The 12,336-nt window shown below is 40.7% G+C and overlaps 1 protein-coding gene across 1 annotated transcript in view; it reads right to left on the bottom strand.

The window, feature by feature from the left end:
* Window positions 1–12,336, bottom strand: part of LOC103387261 (ryanodine receptor 2) — a 57,369-nt gene that overhangs the window by 1,801 nt on the left and 43,232 nt on the right. Inside the window, exons 78-102 of the mRNA XM_025060946.1 lie at window positions 11,797–11,848; window positions 11,446–11,496; window positions 11,250–11,349; window positions 11,054–11,133; window positions 10,354–10,430; window positions 10,160–10,233; window positions 9,804–9,884; window positions 9,490–9,578; window positions 9,256–9,384; window positions 9,055–9,159; window positions 8,891–8,972; window positions 7,485–8,767; window positions 7,307–7,368; window positions 7,083–7,227; window positions 6,734–6,820; window positions 6,349–6,564; window positions 5,970–6,100; window positions 5,848–5,890; window positions 4,861–4,997; window positions 4,078–4,138; window positions 3,593–3,739; window positions 3,083–3,217; window positions 1,634–1,790; window positions 1,337–1,401; window positions 219–319 (exon numbers count right to left, since the gene is read on the bottom strand). Coding sequence (XP_024916714.1) covers window positions 219–319; window positions 1,337–1,401; window positions 1,634–1,790; window positions 3,083–3,217; window positions 3,593–3,739; window positions 4,078–4,138; window positions 4,861–4,997; window positions 5,848–5,890; window positions 5,970–6,100; window positions 6,349–6,564; window positions 6,734–6,820; window positions 7,083–7,227; window positions 7,307–7,368; window positions 7,485–8,767; window positions 8,891–8,972; window positions 9,055–9,159; window positions 9,256–9,384; window positions 9,490–9,578; window positions 9,804–9,884; window positions 10,160–10,233; window positions 10,354–10,430; window positions 11,054–11,133; window positions 11,250–11,349; window positions 11,446–11,496; window positions 11,797–11,848 — 3,690 coding nt within the window. The remainder of the gene's footprint in view (window positions 1–218; window positions 320–1,336; window positions 1,402–1,633; window positions 1,791–3,082; window positions 3,218–3,592; window positions 3,740–4,077; window positions 4,139–4,860; window positions 4,998–5,847; window positions 5,891–5,969; window positions 6,101–6,348; window positions 6,565–6,733; window positions 6,821–7,082; window positions 7,228–7,306; window positions 7,369–7,484; window positions 8,768–8,890; window positions 8,973–9,054; window positions 9,160–9,255; window positions 9,385–9,489; window positions 9,579–9,803; window positions 9,885–10,159; window positions 10,234–10,353; window positions 10,431–11,053; window positions 11,134–11,249; window positions 11,350–11,445; window positions 11,497–11,796; window positions 11,849–12,336) is intronic.

Genomic DNA, 12,336 nt, shown 5'->3' with positions numbered 1-12,336 from the left:
GCTTCAAAGTTACAGAGGACAAGGTGGGAAACAGCTTGCATTGTTTTTACACCAGGAACAAAAATGTGTTAATGGACACATTTTTGTTTTTTTTTCTCCCCAGAATAGATTTGTGATGGTGCAACATGCAGAAATATTCTGGTGCTTCGCTTTTGTGTAGCATGGTACAGTTACGAGCTGTGACTTCTGAGCAGGAACATTTGTCTGTTGTAACTCACAGGTAGTTGGCCAGGTTGTGCTCCTGCAGGGTGTGGGTCTCAAACCCGTGAGGGACCGTGTCGAAATATTCACTTCCTGTCCCACATATGAAACATTTGGTCTGCAGGAGGAGAAAGGACAAACACCAGGCTCTCTTGAGCATTCACAGCAACAACAACAATAAAAAAAAAGGAAATAAAATCCCAAAACGGAAGACGAGAAGATTTTTTGTTTTCGTGCCCTGCGACTCCAAAGTGGTATTTAGTCTCCGAGCGGAAGAAAATGACACCTTTTAAGTTGTTTCTTTTCACAAAGACATTCGAGGGACGCCCACATTAGGTGAAAGACTGCAAATAACACACCACTCCAGACTTCCAGGACCGTTCAGTGCCAGGTTTTCAGGAGACACAAAGGGACACGTTTGTTGAATATATTTTGGGGAGCACTAAAAAGACATATTCCCCACGGTGTCTCTGGGCTTTTAGCAGAAACAAACAACAATGAAAATGAAAATGTGCAGCTTCTTTTGAATTCCGACAGTCTGTGTTTTTACGACGCTCAGATAAAACAAGTGTGGATTCATGAAAGAGGTGATTTGTTGTGGCTGGTGGCAGCAAAGTAAACAGCACCTGAGGTTTGGCTGATTAGATAAGCAGGTGTAAACCTTCTCCTGCTGTTTGGGTTTAATACGTCCTCTTCACCAGTTTGAAAAATGTGTTACAGTGATTTTTTGGCATAAAAGGAAATTGTATTTAAGAGGAAATGTTGATGGGAACTGCGATCAAATATCCAAAATTGAAATGTCAATTTAAAAAAAAAAAAAATCAATATATTTGACTTCAACTGCTCAGTGCATTTTAGGGCCAGAGGGGGAGCTAGAGCCAATCCCAGCAGCCAATGGAAAAATTACTAGTCTCCTGTACTGACTAGTAACTAGTGATGGGAGTATAGGTTCTGTGGTATCGATATATAAATACTCACACGAGTATCTATAGATATTTGACTGATCTCAAAATCTTAACCTTCTGAACAGGACAAAAGTTGATCAAGAGATATGATTTTTTTACATATATATTTATTATTATTTTTACAAATTTGGTCTTCACACCTTTTGTTAGGTTTTTTTGTTTTTTTTTACCTCCATGTCCTCCTTCACCTGCTCCTGCTGGTCACGGAGCTCCCCAAAGGCATCAATTATTAAACCTGAAAGACATTCATCCCAATAAAACAATTACTGACAAAACTTTGGCACACGTTCCAGCCACTGTACTGTAGGTGGCAGTAATGCATCTTAAGTTTGTTTGGCAGCCTCAAAGAAGAAGCAATGAGTGATGTCAGCACACAAGAACGTTTGAAGAACGTTGTGACGATGGCTTGGTTTGTTGGTAACTACAACAGATGGCAGTTTAGAAGAGACAGAGACAAATGTACAGACCCTGAATGATGGCCAGGAGGATGATGATGACAAAGAAGAAGAACGTGATGTCAAAGACAATACGCTCCACCTCAAACTCATCTCCGGCGGGGTCGTCGATCTCGTCACCGATGCCTCCGCCAGCACGCACTCCCACATACATGTGGAACATGTAACACTGGGAAAAAAACATGTTACATTCATGTGTCATACACAGTTCCTCTATGGAGAAAATGAAGTGACATGTCAACGCCTTGGACATCCGGCGGGGTCGTCGATCTCGTCACCGATGCCTCCGCCAGCACGCACTCCCACATACATGTGGAACATGTAACACTGGGAAAAAAAACATGTGAACACGTTACATTCATGTGTCACAGTTCCTCTATGGAGAAAATCAAGTGACATGTCAACGCCTTGGACATTGGTTGGGTGAAGGTCAGTGGTGAAGGTCAGTGGTGAAGGTCAGTGGTGAAGGTCAGTGGTGAAGGTCAGTGGTGAAGGTCAGTGGTGATAAACAGTCACTCTTTTGCACAGACTGTAATTTGTAGTCATTTGAGAAGGATCATCTCTGGGATCATTTTCATGATGTAACCACGGGCCTGAAAACAAAAATTCCCATTTGCAACAGTTGTTTGTGCCACTATTTATCCCAAATCTGCCGCAGCAAAATAAGGGTCCGTGTCTAAAGGAGTATATTGGAAGCCAACAGGCAAAAAAAAAAGACAGAGCTGCAATTTCACTGAATAAAAATGCAGATGTGGAGGATTAAGAGCTTTGGTGGATGAGGGCAGGAATCAGCTGATGTGTGACTGAAAAGCAGAAAACTAACAACGAGCAATTAATTCACAAATGGCTAAAATTAGCATTAATGTTAGATAAAAAAATGAAACTGATCTTCGTGAGTCTTTGAACTGGTCAAATTAGGTTCCAGTTCCAGCTGCTCTGGTGCAGAGGTTGATGAAAAAAAACCAATGGGAATTGATAAACAAGTCGTCTGCTGGAGACGCTCTAAATGTAAATGGTTATGGATTCAGATTCAATCAAGTCAGACTCACATTTGGCTCTTGTTCTGTTTCAGTGTTGGTGAAAAAAATAAACCTCCATAATTACACACTGCATGCTGTAATTGTATCTTTTTGGGACCGTTTTATTCCCATAAAGTGAGTGACATTCAGCTCTGTAGTATAATACAGCAGGTGGTTGTGTTTCTATGTTAAAAAAAAAATCCCAAAAAAAAACAAAACGAAGAACTGCAGCCTGAAGCGTGTCCCCCGTCTACGTGTCCATCACTTTATGGTAAAACAGTGGAAGGACTGAGGCTGAGCTCAGGATCACCGTCTCAATCTGAGCAGCTGGAAAATGAAGAGAGCTGCTGTGTTGGTGTTGGAAAGATCAACACGGAGAGCCAAAGCTGTGTGTGTGTGTGTGTGTGTGTGTGTGTGTGTGTGTGTGGGCACCACAGCTCACAGTAAGCATGTCGTTGCACTTCATGTCTTCAGTGCCGTTGTCATCGCTCTTATTGTAGAATTTTCTGAAGAAGTTGAAGGCCACGACGGTGTAGAGGTAGACGACGACTGCCAACAATCCAACAGTCAGGACCAACTGAACACACACACACACACACACACACACACAAACGAGGCAATTGGATTAAACATGTCTTTAAAAAAAACGTAAACGTAACACACTTGCAAATTGCTCAAAAATCACACAAACAAACACACACACATTGATTTTTGTGTTTTTTTACTGTTGTAATCCTTCACTGCCAATATTAACCCTAACCTTATAAATATATATATTCCTAATCTCAATCCCTACCCTAATTCTAATCTGACTACAAGTCTTATCCTAATTTTAAACTAATTTTTTTACCACAAAAAAATAACCAGAATTTATCCACAAAATTATCCCTCTACCCTTCAACCTCCCCCCCCCCCCCCCTCCCCTCACCCCCCCCCCCCCACACACACACACCTGCTTCCCATTGTGTGTGACAGAGGACAGGATGGTGCGAAGTGTCTTGAAGCCCATGGCGATGTCCAGGAGGTGGGCCGCAAAGAAAAAGTTGTTGTAGTGACCCAGAACTGACATGGCCATGTACCAGGCCAGGTACAGGAAGGACTGCAAACACACACACACACACACACAGAACAACACACACACACATGGAAACCCATAAGTGCCTAAAGACATAATGGACCATATCCCCCAGATTAGCAGAACAGGAGAAGACAAGACACGGATGTGTGTTTAAGATAAGACAGAATCACAGGATATTACCACCTTCAGCTCCGCAGCCTGTGATCGGATCAACACAACGTTAGCGCAGAGCAACGAGGTATAAAACAATTGACAATTAAACCATAAAACGTCAGATCTACGAGCTATTAACAGTAACCGTCGGACGCGGCGCCGGTCTGTCAGCTTACTGTGAAATTAAAAAAAACAAATGTACTTACATGGTCGGTGAACACAACTCCAAGTTTCCAGATCTGATATTTGATGTCAGCAGAGGGGAAGCTGGAATCAAATGAAACAAGAATCATGTCACAGACACATGTGGTGTCGGGACGAGGTCAAAATGTCCACGGCTAAAATCAGAGCCCTGTCTCTCCGGTGTCTTTTGTGAAGCAGCCAGTCTGTCGTCTGGTTTTCAGAATGCACTGTTCTTCCTCTGGTACAACATAATGTTCCGGGACCATTTTGTCCATGTTCTCACCCCACGGACAAACTTTGAGTGAAACGGCCAGTGAATGCAAAACAGGCTATATTATATAAGTCAAATAAATAAATAAATACATTTAAATGTATTGTTAATTGGACTTAAGTTTCTTTGTTAGGAATTATTGCTGGATAAATACATTTAAATGTATTGTTAATTTTAAGGAAACATAATTGGACTGGTGCATCATTAAAACAAATTTTCAATTTCAGTATTTTCTTTCCATTTATTTGTATTTTTATTTCCTTTAACTGAAGTTCAGTGCAGTTTTGAGGCAGGAGCTGCTACGAATTGAAAAAACAAGTATTTATGAATGTGTAGATGTTTTTTTATTGACTCTGCTCTGTATCAGTGTCTGAGGCGTCAAAAGGTTGAACCTCTTTAAAAAGCAGTTCTTTTTAATTCCCTGCCACTCAAATCTAATCCATTTGTAAAGATAAATGAGTGAATAACCAATGTGAGGCTGCCAACATCAAGACTAGTGGCTTTTATTGGATTTTTAGATACGTCATGGACTCACAGTGCACCAATACCCGAGTCCCTCTTCAGCCACTTCCTTCCTTTTCTCCCAGAACTGAAGTCTGAAGCTGATTGGTCCAAACCCAGCAGTTCACTGATCTTCTCATGACCGTAGAGCTCACCGTACTTATCCATCACCTGTTCACAAGACAAAGACATACATTTAATGTACTATATATGTACATATATATATAATGCATATAGAGCTGTTTAAGAAGATCTATGTCTTTCTTCAATTCCTGCGACTATATCAGTGTCTTCAAATAAACAGGCTGAGATATTAGTGAAGTGTGAGTATATTTAAACTAGGAGATTATTATATTTCATTTCATATACGTTTTGCGAGAAGAAAAGTAGAAAACAGTTGGGAAACACCAGTCTAATATACCAAAGTATATTAGCATAGGTACCTGAAGACATTACACTATTTATTTTTCTACACAACCTAAGATTATTCAAAAGGGTTCCACTCCATAAAATTGTCACAACCTAAGATTATTCAAAAGGGTTCTCCATAAAGTGGCAAGACATTACACTATTTATTTTTCTACACAACCTAAGATTATTCAAAAGGGTTCCACTCCATAAAATTGTCATTAGGTTTTAGTGTGTACTGTATGTATATTTCAAAGTACTGGTATTGTCATGTAGATGTCTTCGGCACATTTCAGGAACCTAATCTAAATTTTAATGAACCAAAAATTTAATTCAAACATCGTCAACAATCAATATAATAAATGACTCTTAATAAGGCAGCGTTTTTTATATACGGAGGAGAAAAGATATCACAGCATCTTTGGAGACAGTAAAAGATTATCTCGTCACCTGACGGGGGATTAATCACACCTGCCATTAAATCCTCCATTAAATTTAACTAAGCTCTTTAATAGACTGTAGTGTCACAGGGTGAAATATGCAAACAATAAAACCCAGTACAAACGTAAGCACATTCTAGAGAGGATCAAACGTTAAGAGAGGAAGGTTTTACCTTTCTCTTTACAAATTTATCCCAGTAGTTACTTGGAAATGACCTGAAATCACAAGACGTTCAAACACATCAGTTAACGCTCATTAGGATCTTTGGTTTTTCATTAGTGACTCTGAACGTACGGTGTGTTGATGACCAGTCGGTCCCACTGGCCTTTGATGTCCTCCTCGGGGGGCTGTTCCGTCACGTAGAGTCCGTCAAACTCCAGCCTCCGTGCTACGTCCTTCTCACGCTTGAAGATCACCAGCGGTACCTGCCGTTCACACCACTCAATTAGAAACGACGCAGTCTGGATCAAATCCAGCAAATATATATTTTTAAATATATTTAATATGGTGTATGCATGATGACAATAACATAACAACGTGGCAGAAACAGAAGTTTTCCTCCAAGTGGGATCAGGCAGCCTGTCTCACAGACTACTGAGGTTATCTAAGAAAATCAATACCTCATAAGAAGAAGTGCAATAAATGCATTTAAAGTGTGTGGAGAGGCCGGTACCTTCAGGCAGTAATAACCGATAATACAGCAGAAGGAGATAATGGTGTGAGCCACGGCGAAGAGGCAGAGAGACGGCTCCATGTATCCGCTGGTCTCCTCCAAAACAAAACAAACTCTGGCCTCGTCGTGGTCTTCGGCGACAGAACCCTCGACCGTGCTGTGAACCGCTGTGACCGCACCTTCCTCCTCCACCCGTGGTGCAGGCGAGGGTGATACCTGAGGAGAGAAATCCTGTTATTTGACAAAAATAAAATATAATTAAAATAAATAAAAAAATAGTGAGATTAATGTTGCCCCCGCCGTCTCCTGGGATGGTCAAAAATATCATCTGGATTACATTATTAATGAGATCGACTTAAGATGTAGGCAGTGATCACACTCTCACCTTGTAGAAGAGGAGGATGAAGTTGATGGCAAAGGCCACAAAAAGGGCCAGTAAACGCATGTTGTAAAAATTTCTTGCAAAGTAGTTCTGGAGGGAAACAGATGGAACATGAAGGTTAGTTTTCAAGTAAAAATGAGACAAATGACATAAAAACACTGGCTCTCAAAGAGAAACAGCTTCATGTTGCATGTCTCTAGTAGTGATATTTTGGGCACTGGACCCCTAAACACAATCTGAGACCCCTAAATATCAACGCAAGTGTCACAAACTGCTAGATTTCTCCATTTTAAAATATTGAATTCTCCTTGAAGTTATATCTGTGGTTAAGAATGTACTGTAAATGTTTTACCAGTAGACTGAGATTCAACGTGTGTATCATCTCCCAGAAAACCGACCGACGGCTCTTTGACTTATTAGGTCGTATTTTAACTCCTCTTTCGGCCTCCGGTTTCTCATTCAAATTCTTCTGGTCCAATTCTGTTCCTTCATTTATGCTGTAAAACATGAAAATGAACTTCAATATTAAATCTGAGATTTGATTTGATTTTTTTATTTTCAAGTTGAAGGCCTCACTTTGTTTCCTCCTTTTCAGACCCTCCTGTATTTTCTGCATTTTCTTCTGCCACAGTGTGAACCTTGAAATTTCAAGAAAAAAAACTCAACTTTATGTAAGATTAAACATGATTAGTGTGAAAACAATAGGTTATTAAAATACACTCTCTTTTTTTTTACCATTAAAGTGATTTCATACCTTCTTCTGATGCGTTCCATGGAAGTCCACAGAGGTGATGCTGAACAGGTCACTCAGGCTACCTGTTAGGTCTTGAGCCATAATTCTGTACTGACCTCCTTCTTTCTTCACTTTCAGTCCAAATATGTCTGACACTACCTCCACCTCCCTCCGGGGGGTCACAGCTGCCTCCTTTCCAATCTCCCTCAATTCTGTCTGGGAGGAGAAACAGGCCGAGTACTTCCTGAGCCGATTCACACCACTTGGCACGTTAGTGACCTCATCAAGGGTTGGCTCAAGGATACCAGCGAACAGATCTGAAATCTTCATCCTTTTGGCTTTTTCTATGAGACCTCCGCTGACAAAAACTATGAAAAGGACGTACAGGAATGTCCGGATCACCAGACAACTCCACCGCACCTGAGCCTTTAAAACTACCTTTACCAGGCTCAGAACCGACACCAGAACCTCCTTCAGAGTCATTCTCATTAACGTCTTTAGGTTCGTCAAAGAAAACAGACCTGTTAGCAGCAGAAACCACTGACCCAAAAAAGACATTTCCTTTGTTTCAGCTTCTTCTTCTTCTTTGTTGGTGCTGTTTCCATCTTGTCCATTCTCTGCATTTCTCTCTCCCGGGTCAGAGTCAGATATTTGGGCTGCCAGTTGCATTTCAAAGATGGTGTCTTCACAGAAGTTAACAAACATTTCCATTTTTTCCTTCTCTCCCGCTTTGTTGATGACATCAAAGATAAACTGCCTCTTGGACTCCTTGACCTGCGGCTTCTCCCACTGTGTGCGGCTGGATTGGCTGATCTCAAAGTAGACACGCTCGATCCGCTTCCCGCTGCCCAGGATCTCGATGCGGCCCAGATAGGGCCGAAAGTAAGTGAGGACGCACGCCGCCGGTTCCAAGAACGTCTGCAGCCGGGAGTCTTTGGGCATGTGTTCCGACAGATTTGTGAGCAGGACAGCGATGCTGAAGCCGATGTCTTTGGCCGGCTCGTGGAAACATTCCACGAAAGACTTGTAATCCACGGTTTCACTTTTGTCCGTCTCGGTGCAGGAGAGGATGAAATTAGTCTCGGCTGCTGAGAAACGTTTGCAGTTCTCCATGGCTTTCTGAAACTCTTTCCTGGATATGCATCCGCTGTGGTCAGCGTTGTACTCCCTGAAGGCATCGGAGGAGGTGAAGTCCTTAAGCTTGAGGAACATGTCAAAAAACCTGAGGATCATCTCCACATTACCCGTAGATTCCACCAACATGTCCACCATTTGCTTTCCAATAGTCCCGTTGACAACATTACCTAAAAAAAAGTGTAAGTGAGTGGTCCCGTTGACAACATTACCTAAAAAAAACAAAGACAAAAGAATGTGGAATGTGGGTGGAATCATTAATCTTATTGATCCAAAATGCTGCCACACCGTACCTTCCAGCATGGAAAGTAGAAACACCACCATGTCCTTCTGGAGATCCATCAGCTCCTTCAGGAGATCAATCTGCCTCGGATCCTACGTGAAATTACAAATGTTCACTGTTTTTAACTGTAGCAAACGGACGGAACAAACTGAGAGTATGATCGTGACACTTCACCTGCGACAGCTTCATTTGCATGTGGGCAAAAACGTGGAGGAATCCAGCGATGGCGTCCCACAGTCGGCTGTGAGCGAGACTCTGCTGATTCCCAGTACACGGACCCTGGAAGGAGACCTTGATTATTCAAGATATTTTCTAAAATAATAAAAATTAAAAATCGAATGAATGCTAATGCTAATGCTAAGTGACCTGGCTGACCTGGATGTACTCAGTGAGTGTGTTGAAGACTTGTTTTGACACTTCGATTGCCTTGGAGAAGTTGTGTTGGCCATGTTCATCGATGACATCTTTACCAGAGTAGTACCAGTAGAAGTCACTGATCGACTCCTACAGTGATGTAGGTTTTTTTAAATAAAGGTAAATGCTTTAATTCACTTCACAGACTTGGCAACGTCTATTGACAAAGTGTGAAACACGTCAATGAAAACCTACCTGCACTCTCAGTAAATAGTCCACTGTGGATATGATGATGTTCACAGTGGTGTTGTTTCCTGACTGTGTTCTCAAGTAATTCTGAAATTCTAATACATGACAGAAAAGATAGAAACACATTTCACTGCACATCTAACTCTGTAGCAAAAACAACTCAGTGGAGTCATTTGGTGAAGTAATTACTGCAACCCCAATTATTCAGGTTAAAAACAAGTCTTTTTTTTTTACTCTGTTTCAACATCTCTCCTATTTTCCTTGCAGACTGATATATGGGACAGTATCCAAGCGCGTGAAAACCCCAGAGGGCAAATAACCTGAGTTGTGTCCTTCACACAGCAGCTGTAGAAATCGGAACAGGTCACAGGTCAGATCCTTGTCAGGCATCACTTTGTCCCCTGGGAGAGAGATATGCATAAAACCACCGCAAAATAACAGCAGCAAAAGCAACAGCGCAGCCTGAAGAAAAGGTAAGAAGGAATAAATGACAAGAGGGAAATTGGGTCAGAGTGGTGTGAAAGACGACAGCTGTTAATAAAATTCAACACCGCGAAAGGGCTTGGAAAAAAAGATATGAGTTTGGAGTTTGAATTTAGACGGTGTACAACGTTGGAGGAGACGTCACAGTGGGCTCCTCCGCTTTGACATGGCTGATTTCCATATGAAACAGTACCTGAGAGCTGCTCCAAGGCCGTGCCTAATCCCTCTGCTTTGTTCTGCCTCTCAAATGCGTTCAGATCCAGAACACTGGATAACAGATGCATACAGTAAGCAAACCTCACGTTTTTGTCAACGGGTATCTGTGAGATTGCCTCCCTCTGTGACGTTTGACAGATTTGGTCGGAGGATTTTTCCAAATTCACTCACCTGCATGACCGCATGAGTCCGGCCATGCTCTGAAAGAAGCCAACATCCCTCCTCTCTCTGAGGTAATCCAGCATTTTCTGTCACACAAAGGCATCAAAGATACAGAAAAAGAGGTGTGAATAAGAAAAAAGGTATAATTAATTTGAAATATATATATTTATATGTATGTGTGTTTGTATATAAACATATATAAACACATATATGTGTACGTATATACATGTACATGTAAATATGTGTGTCATAAACACATATATGTGTACGTATATACATATGTAGATATGTATATACGTACATATTTACACAAAAAATATATACACATATATAAACATATGTATATACGTGTGTCACTACAAATACAAATAAATATATTTACATATATTTATATGTTTATTTATACACATTTATATTTTATATATACATATACAACAAAAAATATATACACATATATAAACACATGTATATATGTGTGTCACTACAAATAAATATATTTACATATATTTATATGTATATTTATACACATATTTATATATTATATATGTGTGTAGACACACATATATATACATATACACATATGTATAAATACATTTTTTTCTATTTTTGAGAATATATATATGTGTGCGTGTGTGTGTGTGTTTTTTCAGGACCAGAAAGACAAGAACGGTCACAGTTGCCATTCCATGACACCTTTGTTAACATCTACCTGTTGAACTGTCAGGTTTCCTCCATTGAGGACGGCTATACCCAGCTTCAAGGTGGGGGCAACTATGGACCCCATGGAACCTGATATGAAAAATAAATTACAGTTTAAGACAGGATGACCACAGATAATGATGACATTAACAAAGCAGAACACTTATATTTTATGATTTGATATTTATGTGGCGGACTCTCTTTGCCTTTGCTGGCGCTGATAGACTGCAGGACCATCTCTGAGGCTCCACGCAGATGCAACCTGGCCTGCTGGTAGAGTAACCTCTGTTTCTCCATCTCCTTCTCCTGAGCCACAAAAAACAATTCTCTGTGTAATTTGCTGAAATATACAGAAAACATTCTTGGGTTTTGCTCTTTATCAGTGGAAACACCTTCACTCACTTCAAAGCTTTCCACCTCCGGTTTCTCACCGTCGTCCTCTCTGTGGCAGCTCTGCAGCAGCCGTACAGTGGAGGATTGTGATTTATGGGGAGTTCAAAGAACAATAAATCAATACTCAAGTGATGTAAGATTTCACAAATTCATCAGATGCCCTTTTTGGGATGCATTTTTTATGTAGAGACAAGACTTGGAGATAAAAGTCTTAATATTTTCCCAATCATTCTTTCCCCAATCCATTAATTTTTATTTTTCTCCCTTGTTCTTAAGATAATTTATGTCTCTAAATAATCTTACATTAATTAATGAAACATTTCAAATCACGTAATATCGTTCATATGGATCAAGTATTACCTTAGCCATGAGAGCAGCGTAGGACATGTACAGGCTGTCATTGCCAAGGTTACTGTGAAAATGAAAGGCAGATGAGATCATTTCATTTGAATTCAAGGTATGGACAGATGCTGCGTCTAAACATTTCTCGTGAGCGAGACTGATCTTCAGTGGATCTATTCACAGTGCTTGAATGTGATTACATAATTGAACCACAGCAGCAGCAGCAGCAGCAGGTGTATGTGGAGTTGTGACCATTCCCAGCGGTTATTGAACATGTTCTTATAGACCAGGGCCGGCGAGGGTGATTTCTGTCTGATTTAATTACATCTCTGCATTGACTGCAGGAGAAAAAAAGAAAATGCAGCCAAGACCTGATGTATTTTTACTGTGGTGTAGAGCGGCCAATTCAATGTTGTGGTGTAAGATGTATTATATGGGTTGAAAAGGAGGGGGGCTGTCAGTGAGAATATGATTGGAATATCACAGCTATAACCTTTAGACGACTGTTGGAGCTGCATCGTGCAGACCGGGGATGAAACGTGAAAACAGCATTAGAAG

Source organism: Cynoglossus semilaevis, chromosome 12 (assembly GCF_000523025.1).
Source record: "Cynoglossus semilaevis isolate Cse_v1.0 chromosome 12, Cse_v1.0, whole genome shotgun sequence".
NCBI lineage: Eukaryota > Metazoa > Chordata > Actinopteri > Pleuronectiformes > Cynoglossidae > Cynoglossus > Cynoglossus semilaevis.
This window is presented reverse-complemented; position numbering and strand designations above follow the sequence as displayed.